This window comes from Chiloscyllium plagiosum, chromosome 31, assembly GCF_004010195.1.
Source record: "Chiloscyllium plagiosum isolate BGI_BamShark_2017 chromosome 31, ASM401019v2, whole genome shotgun sequence".
Taxonomy (NCBI): Eukaryota; Metazoa; Chordata; class Chondrichthyes; order Orectolobiformes; family Hemiscylliidae; genus Chiloscyllium; species Chiloscyllium plagiosum.
Window position 1 is genome coordinate 14,706,320 of NC_057740.1, and position 18,527 is coordinate 14,724,846.

At 40.1% G+C, this 18,527-nt stretch overlaps 1 protein-coding gene across 4 annotated transcripts in view; it reads left to right on the forward strand.

Annotated features, from left to right (window-relative positions):
* The window catches only part of LOC122565247 (phospholipid-transporting ATPase ABCA1-like), a 173,752-nt gene that overhangs the window by 73,340 nt on the left and 81,885 nt on the right, over positions 1-18,527 (forward strand). For all 4 annotated transcript variants that reach the window (XM_043721016.1, XM_043721017.1, XM_043721019.1 and 1 more), the window contains exons 10-15: positions 2,796-2,929; positions 4,002-4,118; positions 7,919-8,107; positions 10,435-10,649; positions 12,216-12,392; positions 14,529-14,751. In XM_043721016.1, the coding sequence (XP_043576951.1) occupies positions 2,796-2,929; positions 4,002-4,118; positions 7,919-8,107; positions 10,435-10,649; positions 12,216-12,392; positions 14,529-14,751 (1,055 nt within the window). The remainder of the gene's footprint in view (positions 1-2,795; positions 2,930-4,001; positions 4,119-7,918; positions 8,108-10,434; positions 10,650-12,215; positions 12,393-14,528; positions 14,752-18,527) is intronic.

The window sequence follows — 18,527 nt, forward strand, 5'->3', positions numbered from 1 at the left end:
CCCATTGGCCCATCTGGTCAAGATCCTGTTGTAATCTGAGGTAACCCTTTTTGCTGTCCACTAAACCTCCAATTTTGGTGTCATCTGCAAACTTACTAACTGTACCTCTTATGCTCACATCCAAATCATTTATGTAAATGACAAAAAGTAGAGGGTGATGGAGTATAAGCCAGTGAGTGGGTGTGTGTGTGGGTAAATGTGGGGGGTGTACGTGTGTATGAGAGAAGGTCTGCATGAACGTGTGTGTATGTGAGAGTGTATAGTGTGGTGAAGTCATCTGTAGTGTGACATGAACTCCAGGTCCCAGTTGAGACCATCCTCATGGGTTCTGAACTTGGCTATCAGCTCTGCTTCACCACTGCGTTGTTGCATATCCTGAAGTCCACCTTGAAGGTTGGTCACCCGAAGATCCGAGACTGAATGTCCTTGACTGCTGAAGCGTTCCCCAACTGGGAGGGAACATCCCTGTCTGGCGATTGTTGCGCAGTGTCCATTCATCCGTTGTTGTAATGTCTGCTTGGTCTTGCCAATATACCATGCCTTGGGGCATCCTTGTCTGCAGCGTATGAGATAGTTGGCCAAAGTTATCTATGAGTACCTGCTGCATAAATGGTGGGTGGTGTCCCCACGTGTCATGGTGGTATCCGTGTCGACACTTTGACATGTCTTGCAGTGGTTGCCATGACAAGGATGTATGGTGTTGTGACCCATGTTGTCCTGAAGGCTGGGCAGTTTGTTGTGAACAATGGTCTGTTTAAAGTTTGGCAGTTGTTTAAAGGCGAGAAGTGGAGGCGTAGGGAAGATCTTGGCGAAGTGCTCATCCTCATCAATAATGTGTTGCAGGCATTGAAGAACATGGCATAGTTTCTCCGCTTGCAGGAACTACTGGACAACAAAGGGTACCCTATCGGTTACATCCCCTGTCTGTCTCCTGAGGATGTCATTATGGTATCTCGTCATGGCACATTAGAACTGACGATCAATGAGTTGAGCATCGTACCCTGTTCTTATGAGGGCAGACTTGAGCACCTTCAGGTATCAGTCACGTTCCTCTTCATCTGAACAGATGGGTTTGTTCAATATATTCTGTGTCTTATGATCCTGTCCCATAGCTATCTGATGAAGGAGCAGTGCTCCTAAAGCTAGTGCTTCCAACTAAATCTATTGGACTATAATCTGGTGTTGTGTGATTTTTAACTTAACCAATATTGTTCATTTAAAAGGGTTGAAACTGGAAATCTCATACTCATAATCGATAGATACACTGTGCAATAAGGGTCGAGCAAATCTTAGGATCTCCCACTGGGCTGCTCCTGGACCTAGTTAATGTGGCCATTGATGGTTCAATTAGCAGCCAATGTGCTCATCAAGGGGGAGCATGAAGATTCCGTTGGTACAGTAAAGACCTTTTGTGATTGGTGGACACTGCAGGGAATGGGTTGCATCATCATCCTCAGAGATGATATTTTAAGTTTGATAAGCTTCTGTTTTCATTTTGTAAGTTTCTATCAGCCTTTGATTTTTGTTACAGTGCCCCAGTAGTGGTTGTTCAAATCATTGTTTTACATTAAAATAATAGAAACTGAAAATCTATCACTTGGGACCATTGTGAAGTTAGAATTATTGTGCATCATTAAGTGTTCACCATTAGAAGTCAGGCTAAGTAGATCAGAAAATGAATTAGGAGGTGCTTGAAGTTACTGAGAAAGGGAGGTAGTTGGAGAAGGGAAAGTGAATCAAAAATGAAGTTTTGGGAGAGCAGGTGGACAAGTTGTTTGAAGCTCCTGAAGCTAATGTAGAAAATAGTTGAATGTTTGGAAGTATGTCATGCAGAGAAGGTGGGTGAGGACTGGGATGATATCGGAACCATTTAGGAGACCTGGTATGGATTTCAGGTTGAGTTCACATACTGCTGGAAACAAATCAATGTGGAGGTGATAATGTTGTGAGTAAAAAGACTGTGCACTCCACTGCTTAAAGAGACTCACAACATATTAAAAATAGAAGTAGGTAGTCATGGTAATGGATGTGCTACAGTGCTTGAATCTGAGTATAGAATCTAAGTAGCCCTAAGGTTTTGTACCATTGGATGAGTTTTTGAACAGGACTATGGAGATTGCATTAAAATATTAAGCTTCCAAAGACAGATTTTGATCTTGTTGAGTTGTCCTGATGTTGGACAGATAAATGGACTGATGATATGAACAATGCAGTGTGTATGTATCATATTGGAGAAAATCAGAAAGGCTAAGAGGGAAACTTCAGATAAACAGGAGGTAGCTTTATTTAGGAAAGTTTACTCTGTACCTGTCCCATGATATACTAGAAGAGATCTTCAACTCAACCTCTGACTGTTATCTCAAGTAGCTGAAAAGAGAAACCACCGGAGAAAATCTGGAGAATGCTGCTCAGTGTCCTGGCCAGTATTTATCCCTTAGCTGATAACTTTATAAACAAAGAATCAAAGCACATGGTATCTTATTGTATTAAAATTGCCAGCTATGTTTTCTACATTTCAACAGTGACTGTACATGAAGAATTTCTCTTCTCAGAAAGTATATTGTCATATTCTGAGGTTGTGAAAGTTTACAAGGGCATGATATTTATTTCATTGTAATGGTGCCAAATTTTAGTCTTGAATTCCTGGTTTTTATTCGTTAAAAGTTTTTATTTTGAGTACTTTAAGATCTTAGAACACTGAGGTGATGATAGAGCTCAGTGCTAATAATGTACAAATTGTAAAAGGATTGTAAATGTGATCTACTGAACTGAATCTCTTACCTTGCTTTCCATAGCACCTCACTGTAATGATCTACTTAAGACTCTTGAATCTTACTCTTCGATCATGTGGAAAAGTATCAAGCCACTATTTGTAGGGAAGATACTGTACAGTCCAGATACTCCAGCTACATTGAAGATAATGAAAGAGGTACTTGATTTTAGGGACAAAAATGTCTGACTAAAATCTATGTAATTCGAGTGGTCACTGTCCATAAAATATAAAATCAGAACAAGTTTTGAATGCTTATCAGGGGTCAGTTTCTATTAACCGCAATGATTTCAGTCAGTCTGAAGTTTTTTATACTTGAATAAGTTGTTTTTATATAGTAGCTTGCTACTTAGAATTTCTGATGGGCAGTGAAATTTCTAACTTTCAGTGACATGCTGGGTTGGGACCACTCAACAAAATGATAAAGAATTAGATTTGCACATTCCGACCATGAACAAACTGAAATGTTTTAACTGATTTTTGGAATGCTGCGTGCAATTCTGGTCTCCCTGCTATAGGAAAGATGTTGTGGAACTTGAAAGTGCTCAGAAAAGATTGACAAGGATGTCGCCAGAGTTGGAGGGTTTGAAGTATAGGGAGAGGCTGAATAGTTTGGGGCTATCTTCCCTTGAGCATCGGAAGCTGAGGGGTGAACTTATAGAGGTTTATAAAATCATGAAGAGCATGGATAGGGTAAATAAACAAGGCCTTTTCCATGGTATAGGGGAGTCCAAAACCAGAGGGCATAGTTTTAAGGTGAGAAGGAAACATTTCAAAGGGACCTAGGGGCCACATTTTTCATGCAGAGGGTGGTGCGTGTATGGAATGAGTTGCCCAAGGAAGTGGTGGAGGCTGGTACAATTCCCCAACATTTAAAAGGCATCTGGATGGATAAATGAATAGGAAGAATTCAGAGGGATATGGGTGAAATGCTGGCAAATGGGACTAGATTTATTTAAGATATCTGGTTGGCGTGGACGACTTGGAATGAAGGGTCTGTTTTCATGCTGTACATCTCTATGACCTAACTAGCTGTTTTCGCTACTTTATGTATTCAAACCGAATTAACTAAAACCCAAGCAACTAAATATCCAACAATTCCTACTTTATTGGATATAAGTAAATGGGACCCGTGATGTGTCAATGCAGGATGACCATGTCTTGACAATTGGAATTGAAAACCTGGCTAGAATATTTTGGAGTTGCTGACAGTTTTTCTTATCGCTGACAGGTGAACAGAACGTTTGAGGATCTAAGCTTGTTACAAGAGGTGCGAGGAGCCTGGAATGAAGCTGGACCCCAGATCTGGAAGTTTATGGAAAGTAGTCAGGAAATCCGTCTCCTGCAAGTTAGTGCTCCCATTATTCTTATTTTCTCACATTTAATAGTTTGCCTCAGTTGGAAATCTCTCTTCTGTGTAAGAAATGTTAAGGCTAGAGTTGGCAATGTTTAATTATTGCTATGTGCAATACTGAAGTGTGGGAATGAAGGGGTGCTTCACTGGGCAAGACTTTGAACCCAGACACATTTGCTGGGTCAGCTGTTAATGAAAAATTCTATAGTACTTTTTTGAAAAGAAAGAAAGATGTCCTGTTTTCCATCAGGTGGCTTTTTGTGAATAGTTACTGATGCACAATGACAGCTGCATCTTTCATATAATTATCACTTTGAATGGACAATGAGGTACAATATAAAAGCTAGTTAACAATTATGTGAAGGATGAATTGCCTCCAAGTATTTTGACACAGATAATGTGTCAGTGTGTCAATCAAGCTAAGGCTATAGCAGGTATATGCTGCTTCAACTCGATAGAGGTTTTTTTTTTGAAGAGAGGCATAGGCTCCTGACAGCAGCATCTCATAAAAGATTGAAAGGTGCTATCAGGAAAGGAGATTTTGGAGAATCTATTTAATGTTAAAAGCTCAATTATGTTGTGAAAGAACAGTGTCTAAAGATATCAACTGAAGTATATGGTAACTAGATACAGTTAGTAAGCAGTTCTCAAGGTGCTTATAATTGGCATTATGTATAATAGCTTTATGATTTTTCATTTTAGTTGTGATTTTTCTAGTGAATAAACCTGTGTTGAACAACTGTAGATTAGTTATTTCGATCGCATGTGTGGAAATAGGCAGCTATGCTAGCCTTGAAGTCCATTCTGGAACTAGGTCCCACTGCTAACACAGAGTCAGCAAATCTGTGACATAATGAACTAATGGTGGTTGGTGTAAACTGAGGGTAATGGTCATGGAGAGGGTATGGTTTAATGACTCCTATCTAAGTGGTAAAGTGAAACTTAACACAGAATTGGAAACTTCCATTGCTGATCATAGTGTCTAATTCTGATGACATACAATCAGCTAATGGAGTTGAGTGCTGTCACTAATTTTCCATTCTAGATATTTTCCAGTCAACCTGATTCAAGGATATTATTGCACATCTCTGGAGCAGTGGGACTTGAAGACAGACCTCCTGACTTAGAGATAGGTACACTACCACTGCACCACAAGAACTCCAAAAATTGGTCTCAGGAAAGATCCCAGCTCATTTTATATTTTCAAACAACTTAATTCAGGGGTGTTACTAGATACCTCTGGGGCACATGGGGCTTGAATCCAGGCCTCCTAGTTTACAGGTAGGACATTGCAACTGCACCACCAAAGCCCCTTAGACTCAATCTAGAATAGAGAATTAAAACTTTATTAGATTATCAGTGATAGAAGATGAACCAGGAGTGTGTCTTAACAAGAAGACGTACTTGTCTTAACAAGATATAATATGTATAAGTTTTATTGGCTAAACAATTTCTGAAACAAACAGGAAAGGAGAATGAGGTGTCTCTCTCTCTCTCTCTCCATCGGGACCTTATGTCAGATTCCTGATTCTCCGCCAAGATTGACATCATCAGATTGGATGGAGTTAAATACAGCTTCCAACATTAACACCATCAGAACATTTTCAACATTATAGAACATCACCCTCAAGCTTTCATCTATAATTAAAATCCATTCATTCATGTATATAGTTACATTTACCACCACATCATTCACTTCCCTCCACCAAAGTCTTTGACTTCCACAAATACAGATGATCTGGAGTTTTTACAGATTTTTTAGAATTATCTGTCTTTGGACTTGGAGATTCTCTTGCTAGAAGACTGTTGACCCAAATTCTGATCTTCACCCTGATTGGTCTGTAATCATTTTTCCAATCTTTTATTTCTTGAATGTTCTTTGTAAAAGATATTGTTCCCTCTAAGTCTGGTAATTGATCTTCTTTTCTATCAAGAAGATCTGTAGTCTCCTGAATTTCCTTCACCAAGGGATTCTTCCCTGTTGGATCAGGTAGTTGTCCCATAACCTCATTCTTGGGACCTTTTAGTCTCATCAGTGCCCAGCATGGGAGTTTGCCACTCTGTTGAAACGAGTATTTTCTTCCTTGCAGCATCCTGTAATTTTAGATCAGGCAACTATTTTTTGACTGTGTCCTGATACTATGGCACCCTGGGTTTCCATGAAGTCACATGCAGCTCATCTCCATTTTATTTGAGCAATTTTTTATTTTCAATTTGCTCTTACATCCGTGCTGAAAGACTTAAGTGCTTTACTTAAACTTTTTAAATAGATTGGACATCATTTGCTCTCTGTGGATGTCTTTACATTGAACTAGACGTTCATGTCCTCAGTCATGGTACTAGAGGATTACTGCTTACCTAGCATTATCTCTGTCACTGGTACTGATAATTCTGATTTGGAAGACAAAAGAGTGAACTAGTGATGGCTTGTCATCTGACATCAATGTCAAATCTGGTGTATCAGTTTGTTCATCAAAATATTTTTTTGCCTGCGCAATCTCCACTAGAGATTTCTCAATTAGCTCAAATGTTGAAGTGCTCATTCTTATTCTTAGTATTTGATTGTAGTGACAAACTTATGTCTTATGTCTTCTGATCTGCCTTCAGTGATGATAAGACTGTTTTCTAGACTTGACAATCTGTGTAATTGCGTATTCCACAGTGGGTTATGAAATCTTTAATCGCTTTCGAGATGCCTGTCCACTAAACTGCTGACTGAGCCCTGGCTGCACAAATTAGCAATAACCAAGACTTTCTGATGTATCCTTTCCAGGAGTGATTTGTCGAATTAGGTTATGGTTAAAGAGCACTTAAAGTGTTGGTGATGCACAGAGATTAATATAGCAGGGTAAATATCATTAGGAAGTATAACCGAGGGATTCCTAGGAGAAATTGGTGATCCAACTGGTTTGAATTTGATGGAATGTTTTTCTGATTATGGAGATCTGTGACTTTATGCTTGATACAGGGGTGAATACCTTATCAAATTAAAAATACCATTGCAAAAGAAAAAGTTATGGCTGACAGAAATGAAACTTAATGGCACAGGGGGAATAACTCTCAAGGGCAAGGATATGCTGGAAACAACACTGGAATGCAGCGCATCAGAAAATTAAGATTATCCCAAGTCAGGCTTCAGCAAGAGGGAATGATGAGCATGGAGGGGGAGGAGAAAAGTAAAGGGTTGTTTCCCTCTACTCCATCCCATGCCAGGCCTGGCTAAGAGTGGGCCTGAAAAGCTGGACACTTGGTAATAACCTCTATTACTTCCAGTATAGTTTTTATGCTTCCCTGCTATCCCCTTCCTGGTGACCTGTAAGTTTCCAGCCGTCAGTAATCCTGCAGCTTTTTCATCGTTTGTGTGTCTTTTGCATTAACAGTTCCTCCAGTAAATTTGATTGTCTCAAACTCTCATTTCTGGTGTAGTGTTATGGCATAGATTCCAGACAAGACAAGTGGTTTAAGATGTTTACCTGACATCAAGGCATATGACATTTTGGAATAAAAATACCACTTTTGCCTTAGTTATTCTCTATATGATGTGTGTTTATAATGTACAATAATATCAATAAATACAGAATCCAGACTGTAAGTCTGATATTGTAGATAGTTTGTGTTTTTGATAAATTTCATGATAGCTGACTCAACAAGAACCTAAGTCTCTTCGATATGTATTTGATATGACATTGAAAATCTACAACTCGCACCATCTGGCAGAGGAACAAAGAAGGGACACATTGCCCAATTTGCTAACATTTGTTAAATTAAGTAACCCTGTGTTTTGTCTTCATCAGAAAATGCTAAGGAACCCTGCTATCGCTACCCTTATTGATCTACAACTTAATTCTACCTCTTGGACTGCAGAAAGTATTGCCAACTTTCTGACGAGCCAAACTGAAGGGAGTGAGAATTCCAATTACACCTGGAAACAAGCTTATGAAGAATTAGATCAAGTGGTCAACTCTTTCTCCCAGGTCTTTGAGGTATGTTTCTATTAAATGTTCTCCAGTGTGGTTAAATGTTCTCCAGTTCAGAGAGAAATCCTCAATTTTGGTCAAAGCTCCAAAACTGGGGTACAGACTTTAAAAAACAAATCTGTTCCTTTTGGAAATCATGCACCTCTATAATTGGAAAAGAAATTTCATAATAAAGAAAATTTGGACTGTGATTCATTTTCTAAATGTTTGTAATCCTGATATCTAATCAACTCAAGTCAAGCAGGAGAATACTTAAGTTTAGTTTAAGGGAATTGTTTTGGTATTTCTCTGGATTCCGAAAAAAACTAAATTATAATTTAGTGGTGAATTAGTTAGTGTTAAGAGTAATATATCTTTTCACTCATCCCTGAGGCATTTTCATATTGAGTACCATTGCTATAAATTTAGTTAGAGTTAAACTATGAAGTGGAATACAGCCTGAATCTGATGTTTAACAATAAAAACATTAGCTATTTGTTAAAAAACTAAAAATATTTTCTGAATGCCACTCACAAATATGAATGTTTGTGAAACATGAAAGATCAGACTCGCAGATCAATTTGAGAAACTGTCATTAAATGGCACCAAACTTTTCATGTTTAAATCAAATAACGTCATAGGTTATGTTTCATAATAACCCTCCATAACTATAAATGTTGCTATTGTCAATTAAATTGAATATTATTTTCATGCTCTTTGTTATTGTGAAATGGCAACTTCTTGATGTGAAGAAGCTGACAATCGTATTTATGCCACTATGAAGTACACATACATTGCCAGTGATCTTTATAGGTTACTGATAAGTCGAAGATCAGTTCTCCACAGGGTAAATTTTATAGCATGGGCTTACCCAAAGTAATAATCTGGGTTCCCTAACAGCATCAGAGTGGGACTTCTGCCCCTCAGAGCAAAGAAGGCTCAACCTTGAGCGACTAGCCAATGTGCTTACAAGTTGAAACTTTATTGCTGGAACAGCACAGCAGGTCAGGCAGCATCCAGGGAACAGGAGATTCGACGTTTCGGGCACAGGCCCTTCTTCAACTTTGATCTCCAGCATCTGCAGACCTCACTTTCTCCTCAATGTGCTTACAAGCTCAGTAGTCCCAGAGATATCCTATGCTTGAACTGTGAGGGAGTCTTAAGGAGACAATTAGGTAATACCAAGATGAAAGGTTTTTGATCATTATAAGGGGAAGGAAACACAAGGTGGTCTGAAATTCTGTAGCAGTCTTTGAAAAGAATGAGTTAGTTTAGAAGACGTGAGATGGTCTTGACTACAGCAGGAAGGGCGAAGACTGTATCTGATAATCAAGCTTGGGAGGAACAGAAGTGGAAAAGTTGAGGACTAATCACTGACCAAATTGAAATTTGAGAAAGTCCCAATAGAGCAAGGCAGAGAATAAGGCTTTAAATAAATCTCTCAAATAATTTTGTTTACACGGACACCTGATGATCAGCTCATATTAGCATATGTGCCTGAGCCAGCTGTGCCTGTTTATATTTTCAGTTCTCAGTGGACTACCTCCATCCCTCTCTATCCTGCGTTTGCCCATAGGTAACTAATAGAGACCTTAGCACATGTACTTATACATGTGAGCAAATCCCTGCTGTCAGGATAGTGGAACTGGTCATTAATGGAAGCTGGAGTCTCTGGTTTAAACTCTGATGCCTCTGGGTTTGGTACAACTTGCAATTTGTTCTCAAGATTATGTTCCCTGACACCTGGAACTTTTGACACACAAGGAGATTTTAAAGGTAGCCCATTGTGCCTCAATGTCATTGTTGGCACTGATTTGTTTAGACTGGTGAGAATTAAGACATGAAATGCAATGTTCTCTCAGTGCCACTCTTTGTGATGCTACTATAGTCGATGCTCTCTCATTTCTCTAAGGTTCCACATAACTTTGTCTTATACAATCTTCTTCATTGTCGTTGATGCTTTTCTCCAGATTGAAGTCAAGACTTGAGTCATTCTTTGTCAGGATTATATGCTGCTTGAGATGTTAACTTGTCTGTTGTCTCCATTGTTACTGACTGACATGCATGTTTCTGTTTCTGTTTGATTTCCAGTGTGTACCAGTGAATTGCCTCCAGCTACTGTCTATAATGTTCTAAAGTGGCAATGCAGCATAATCTAGACATTAGTTTTTGATTCAAGTCAATTTCTCTCCGACTCTTTCTTTAACCTTTAACATCCAACACTACTTGACTATTTACCTGGATTTTCTAAAGAAGTATAAACCACAATCCTACTTTAAATCACACTCTTTCTGTTTCCTCATGGACATTGTTCTGAGTAAAGATTGTCTAAAAATATTGCTCTTTCTTGACAGTGCATATCTCTGAATAAACTAGAAGCTGTTCCGACCGAAGAGAAGTTAGTGGTCCGTGCGTTGCAGCTTCTGGAGGAGAGACAGTTCTGGGCTGGAGTTGTGTTTTTGGTTGATGAGCCAACAGGTAGTGAGATTCACACTCTTCAGCCCCACATCAAATACAAGATTAGGATGGACATTGATTATGTAGCTCCAACCCACAAAATCAAGGACAGGTATGTTGGCATGTTAATCAAATTCAGTTCCTTTTTGGAATGTAGGACACTTGGTCCTCGTAATTTCACCAGAAATCTCATTCATGTTGATGACGATTTTCCTGCAGTATTTGTTATGGGGTTTTGGTGGAGAAACAAAGTCAACACCTGGGAAATTCCAGGCTGTATTCATTTACTATTTTCTATGTCTGTCCAGAATTTCCCTCAAGTGATCAAATATTCAAGCCTGCTGTCAGATTTCGGAGATTAACTGTTGTATTCTAGAAAATGCAAAACCACTTTCCATTAACTTCAGCTATGACGTTATCTCTCGGTGGTTGTTTGTTTATTTTTATTAAAGGAGAGGAAGTGTGGCAGCAGTCTATGAGCACGCAGTGTCTGTGTGAGATTCTTTGAGTTAGTTTATCTAAAGTATTATCTTTGCCATTTATTTCTGAACTACCATCATGATTTGAAGTGACAGAATAGGGTCAGTATTCCATCTCAAGTTTGACTGACTTTTAGGGAAGCTGCTGGTGTTTTGAGGTTGCCCATCTGTCCTGGAAAAGGATCAAACCAGCTGAATATTAAATGTGTTTAATTTCCTATTGCCAAATCAGTCATTTCTGTTAGCCAACATTGTGTCTGTGTGTGACCACAAGTGTCGTTGCAGTTTATGAAGGAGAGGTATGCCATTGCTTAGTGTTTTGCATTTTCATATCAACACAGCCAAGAGGCTGGGACTAGTAGAGATGGCACACAAGTGTGATAAAATGTGACAACTGGAAGTAAACTTTGTGTGGATATGATTTTTAACATGCCATTGATATGGGTGGAGCATATGATTATACTTAATCTTTAATTATATGACCAAAAAAAAAATCAGAAAACCTCTTGTGGTTGCCCTGTCAATTGCCCGTGATAAAAGTACATGAAAAAGCACCATGAATTTCATTTTTGCTATCAGAAATGTACTTCAACTGGTTAGAAATTTGGAGTTTCATTGTTGCACAAGCTGAGGGAAGTTGCATTGCTATTGGCAGGAAGACAATATTCTGAGCAGTGCCTCCAAATTGAGCATGACTTGCCTGCACTTTGGTTTAATGGGTTCTGAGATGGCTATACACCTGCAAATTCTAGCATACGCAGGAGAGGTGGTGTTTGGAGGTTGATGCACTCTGTCTCTAATGCCTCAACATTATCTTATGTGCTACCACTTCACCCCCCAACTGTGTTTGGTGCATTCCTGAATAAACCTCCATTTTTGGCCGGTGGCACACCACTCCCGAGGGTTGGTAAAACTGTTTGATTTCTGTAGGTCACTTTAAGGATATCCCTGAAATGTTTCTGCTGCTCTCCCAGGGAAGTTGGGGGGAGGGGGGGGGGGTGGTGTCTCCTGTCATGACTGAATTCTGAGCAGAGCAGCTGCTTTGGGAATTTCGTGCAACTTGCAAATGACATGTCTCATCCAGCCCAAGCAGAAAGACTTAATGACAGCGAGACTTCTTTATCAATGTCCGATATATGTAGAAATTTGGCTGAGTCTTGTTACTGTGATGAATTGTATTTTGCTGTGTTACCTCTTAGGTTTTGGGACCCAGGACCTGAAGCCCTCACAATTCGGGACCTTCAGTACATCTGGGGAGGATTTGTTTACATCCAGGATTTGGTGGAACAGGCAATTATTCGAGTACAGACCAATGAACACAAGAAGACTGGACTTTATTTACAACAGATGCCATATCCATGCTATGTGGATGATGGGTAAGTGCCAGAACACATCTCGATGATTGATGAATATAAAAGATACTGTAGCAGAGCAGTAATATATTTGGCAAGTGATTTATGGCCCATGCTAATGCTGTGGAGCCTTGTGGATAAATTTGTAAGCTCCAGCTAAAGATAGATGGGCATATTAACCCTTGCCTCAGTTTGACCTAGTATCTGGGGACCATCCTACCTTTGGGCCATTTGCCCAGAGTCTGGATGGGAGTACAGCAGAGCTACCCACCCACAAACGGGGGGTAACAAATTGTCTTTGATTTTACGCCGTGTGTCAGAGATGAATAAAATTTTCCAGGTCATAACCAGGTTCCCAGACAGGTCAAATAAGTGGTAGCTGCCTGGAAATGACTTTCCAGTGGCAGACCAGGATGACAGCACTGTCTTGTTAGAGAGTTGTCTCAATGACTACTCAAGCAATTGGCTATTATGTCATACTCACCAAAGCATACCATACAACCAATGTTACAGACACCTCCATCATTATCTCTATCCTCTCCATAGGCAGAACAGACACATCAGAGTTGGCAGCAGAATAGTAGACAGTTTAGTTCAGCTGCAATCTGGGATTCTTCAACATTGTCTGTGGTTCCTGACGTTTCATTGGATCAGATCGAAAATACACAAAGAAACCTCCTCCTGATATTTTATCCAAGCTAACAATGGTTAAGCAGATTTTACTGTCAGCTCATTTTGACTGTTCAAAAATAATGAATTTGTGAATTTCAAATCCACAATGTGTATGGAGTGCTAACTTTACTCATCAAATTACTGAAGTGGCTTAATGCTCCACTCATTTGCTGATGACTTCTCACTTTCTTTTCCTTGAAGGAATACACACAACCAAAACTGAACTCAAAGTTTCAGAAGGACCAACACTAAACGTGATCAACATAGCTATGATATTCAGAGGAAATGGAACATTTAGTTAGACAACCAAAGCCCTAGAACAAACCACAGGAAGAAGTGTTCAATGTGTAAAGTAATCTGGTCATACACCACATCTATCTTGCTTCTTGCTGATCAGAATTGGATATTCAGTATGGGTGGTTCAGAGAAAAACCATGAGGCTATTCCCCAGTATTGAAGGTCAAAGATTTTGGAAAGTGTTGGAGAGATGTGGACTTTTCAGCCTGGAAGGGAGAGGTTTCCTGAGTGGTGATCTTACAAAGGCATATAAGATAGTTAAGGGAATGTAAAAAGATTAGAGTGAAGAGGAACGAGTTTAAGCTAATGAAGAAATAAATTTCAGGTCTTCTGTCCCTTAGACCCTCCGCTCCTCAGATTGGAGGAGGCATATATCTGAAGCATTTAAAAAATCATTGGATCCTGCAGTGGGAGGGTTATGACAATAGGCTCTTTTTATAATGATTAATGTAAAAGGACTAAATGCTCTTTTGTCAAAAATAATTACCTTACAATTTTGCAACTTAAGACACATTTAATGTTTCAAATTCAATTTTAAATACTAGCAGCAGGATAATTTGAATCATGTTTATTTTTCTAGCTGATACTAAATTGAATTAATTGATGAAATGTAACCATTATTTGAAAAAGCATATTTGAAACAATTATAATATGTTAGTTATATTGTGCCAAGAGATGTAGTAAATTCTAGATAATCAATTCTAAATGTCTGTTTAACATTGCTATAACACAAGGTTTTTTTTCTATAGAGCTCTAATGGATCCTCTTTCTCTCTTGAAGTCTCTTGTTGGCATTTAGTTCTCCCAATTCCTCTGCCTCTGCCTCATCTGCTCGGAAGAAGAGACATTCCACTCCCAAGCATCCGAGATGTCAAATTGGGTTTATACGCATGTGTATCGAGGAAGAAACTGAAATCTGATTCTCATTCCTTTTATTAATTTTCTGCCAAACTAATTTAGAGTGTGAACCAATTGCCCAAACCATCTTCCTCACTGAGACCAATAATTTACTTTGAGATTCCTGGTCTGTGGCTTCTGTATCCCTAGTACATTCCTTGTGAACCTATCTCTTCAGATAGTCTGAACAGTTTTAAATAATGTTCTCCTTCTGAACTCAACTCTGTATTCCAAACTATTTAGCTGATTGTCTTCTTCCAAACAGGTGATTAATTTTGATTTTCTCTTAAATCAGTTTCTTGCGAGTTTTGAACCGTTCGTTGCCCCTCTTCATGATCCTGTCTTGGATTTACTCAGTAGCGATGATAGTCAAGAGGCTGGTTCATGAGAAGGAGGCACGGCTAAAGGAGACAATGAAGATGATGGGACTGTCTAATGGAATTTTGTGGGTCAGCTGGTTCATCAGTAGCTTTATCCCTTTCCTCATCAGTGCTGCTTTTCTCACATTAATCCTGAAGGTAAATGCCCTATAATGATTGAAGTTAACAAAACTTTTGAACAAGATAAAGGATGTTTTAAACTTATTCAGTTAAACTTCAAATTGAAAACTATTGCTGAGTGAGTTATAGATCTTTGTTCCTGTGCACACCTTGCAACTGCCTGTCATTTCAGACTAAGCACTAACCCCAGTGACCTCTTTACTCCAAGCCCCAATAGATTCTAGTGAAGATGTTAAATTCACCTAATTTTGACGATGTCTCATAGATTGGTTTTCGTCCTGAAAACCTTTTCTGGACATCAACAATAACTGTCTTCTGATCATGGCAAGCCCATCTGTGTTTCTCTTGGCTTTTCATGTATTTCCCGCTATGTCTCATTGAGCCCACAAGTGTGTTATACTGTGGCATCATATATAACCACACACGTGACAGTTGGGAGATGTTAACTTGAGCTTATTCCTATTTTGTGGTGATTAATTATATGAAATGCCTCGATAGATTGGCAATGTGCTGCAGAATTCGAACTGGTGATGATCATTAACTATGCTCTTTGAAAAAGCTTTCTGATTTGCACCAAACTTTTGAATTTATTCTTTATTTGAAGATTTGCACTTTACAATTTTCTTTGCAGTATTCACTCCTCATTTCCTGTTTTGTTTGAGTACATGTAAAGGAGTCCACCTGGGAGAAGGTGAGGACTGCAGATGCTGGAGATCAGAATCAAGAGTATGGTGCTGGAAAAGCACTACAGGTCAGGCAGCATCCGAGAAGCAGGAGAATCGACATTTCGGGCATAAGCCCTTCATCAGCAATTCCTGATGAAGGGCTTATGCCCAAAACGTCGATTCTCCTCCTGCTCCTTAGATGCTGCCTGACCGGCTGTGCTTTACCAGCACCACACTCTTGACAAAGGACTCCATCTATTGTGATTAAACTTTGAGCTCATCAACATATTTAAAGCATAATTAATTTCAAAGTATATTAATTCAACAGAAAAGTACTAAGAATAATCTCTGATGCAATTTAAAGTGTGGTTAGATTAAATTCAACAGACACTTCGCTGTTCATTTGGTTATCTGTAAACGTAAATGTTAATCTCTCCTATGTGTTATGGTTCCAAAAATTTCATTTCTAAGTCTGCTGGACTGAATAAAATAGATTTATTTTTGGTGGATCTCTGTTGCTCAGAGGCCTATTAATCACATAATTGCTGTGATAATCATCAATGTATCATTTCTGTTTTAAATTGCATGTTTAAATTGCACTGCTACTTAAGCTACCTCATCAATTGCATTTATATATCCAGTGTTGAGTGTGCCATTGTACATATCAAACCAGAAGGGCTCTATGTTCAGTTTCAGTTCTGTTCAGAGTTAGCTGATCCCAGCTGGGCTGTTATAATTCACTTCAATACCCAAATGTTATGGGGCGGGGAAGTAAACAGTCCACATTCCTGAACTCAGCTCCATCGTCCGGGTTTACCCTTTAGGCAGGATGAAAATGTCATAGATGTTTTGGCAGATACAAGCAGGCATTTTCTGGAGAGTAGGAGATAAAATAAATTCCCCATCCACCGCCATCAACATTCACTTCCTTGACAACTAACACACTAGCCATGAGCACTCGCATGGGTCCCAGCTATGCCTGCCTCTTCATAGGATATGTGGAACAGTCCATCTTCCGCAGCTACACTGGCACTACCCCCCACCTTTTCCTCCGCTACATTGATGACTGTTTCGGTGCTGCCTCATGCTCCCACGAGGAGGTTGAACAGTTCATCCACTTTACTAACACCTTCCACCCCGACCTTAAATTTACCTGGACCGTCTCAGACTCCTCCCTCCCCTTCCTAGACCTCTCCATTTCTATCTCGGATGACAGAATCAACACGGACATTTACTATAAACCGACCGACTCCCACAGCTACCTAGACTACACCTCCTCCCACCCTGCCCCCTGTAAAAACGCCATCCCATATTCCCAATTCCTTCGTCTCCGCCGCATTGGCTCCCAGGAGGACCAGTTCCAAAACCGTACAACCCAGATGGCCTCCTTCTTCAAAGACCGCAATTTCCCCCCAGACGTGGTCGACGATGCTCTCCACCACATCTCCTCCACTTCCCGCTCCTCCACCCTTGAGCTCCGCCCTTCCAATCGCCACCAGGACAGAACCCCACTGGTCCTCACCTACCACCCCACCAACCTCCATTTACATCGTATCATCCGTCGTCATTTCCGCCACCTCCAAACGGACCCCACCACCAGGAATATATTTCCCTCCCCTCCCCTATCAGCGTTCCGAAAAGACCACTCCCTCCCTGACTCCCTCGTCAGGTCCACACCCCACACCAATCCAACCTCCACTCCCGGCACCTTCCCCTGCAACCGCAAGAAATGCAAAACTTGCGCCCACACCTCCCCCTAAGGAGAATCCAAAGGGTTTTTACAAATATATTAAGGACAAAAGGGTAACTAGGGAAAGAATAGGGCCCCTCAAAGATCAGAAAGTGGCCTTTGTGTGGAGCCACACAAAATGTCCAACCACAAGGGATGAACTCAGATTTCCCCAGTTTCCTAATTTCCCTCGAACTCAGCACCGCCTTCCTAACCTGCAATCTTCTTCCTGACCTCTCAGCCCCCCATCCCACTCCAGCCTTTCACTCTCACCTTAACCTCCTTCCACCTATTGCATTTCCAACGCCCCTCCCCCAAGCCCCTTCTCCCTACCTTTTATCTTAGCCTGCTTGGCACACTTTCCTCATTCCTGAAGAAGGGCTCATGCCCGAAACGTCGATTCTCCTGCTCCTTGGATGCTGCCTGACCTGCTGCGCTTTTCCAGCAACACATTTTCAGCTCTGATCTCCAGCATCTGCAGTCCTCACTTTCTCCTAACTAACACACAGTGGCAGCACGTGTGTCATATATAAGATGTACTACAGTAAATCACAAATGCTCCTTTGACAGCACCTTCCAATCCTATCACCGAGAAAGACAAAGGTAGCAGATGCTGGGGCACCACCTTCTGCAAGTTTCCCTCCAAGCCCCACACTACTGTGACTTGGAAATATATCACCGTTCCTGTCATTGGGTCACAATCATGGAACTCCCTCCCTAACAGCATTATGGGTGTACATATGGGCTGTATTTATTTAAGAAGGTCGCTCAATAAATGTCAGTGTAACCAGTGATGGGTGGAGATTAGTGATGCCCACTTTCTGTAAATAAAAGAGGAAGGGGGATGAAAGGGACACTTCCTGACACAAACAGAACAGCCCTGTATTTTCATGAGGTTTTTTGAAGTAATGTGGTTTGTGGTTTTCCAGCTGACTATTTGTACAATGATAGTGGAAGCTCTGGACACATCTGGAGTAATTAGTTTGCGTGTAGTAACTGGCAAAGTAAACAGATAACAAAATGTTCAATTTCCACAATCCGATCTCTTTTTATTTTAAATCTGTGTTTCATTCCAGCTATGCTATTTGGCTTTTTGTTACTGCAACATCATACTTAGTGGGATGTCATCATCTTTTATTTGAAACTTAAATAATAATAATCTCAAAGAGAAAATAAACAATTCACAAAGACATTTTGTGTACACAATAAAAGATCAGTGAGCTTGTCCTGAACAGGAACATAGAATTGTGAGTAGGCAATTCAGTACATCACACCTTCTCCAACATTCAGTCAATCATGGCTGATCATCTACCTCAAAACCACCTTTCCACACAAACCTTGTGTCTCCTGAAAGCAATGGTCTCCAGAAATCTATTGATTTCTTTCTAGAACCAGCTCAA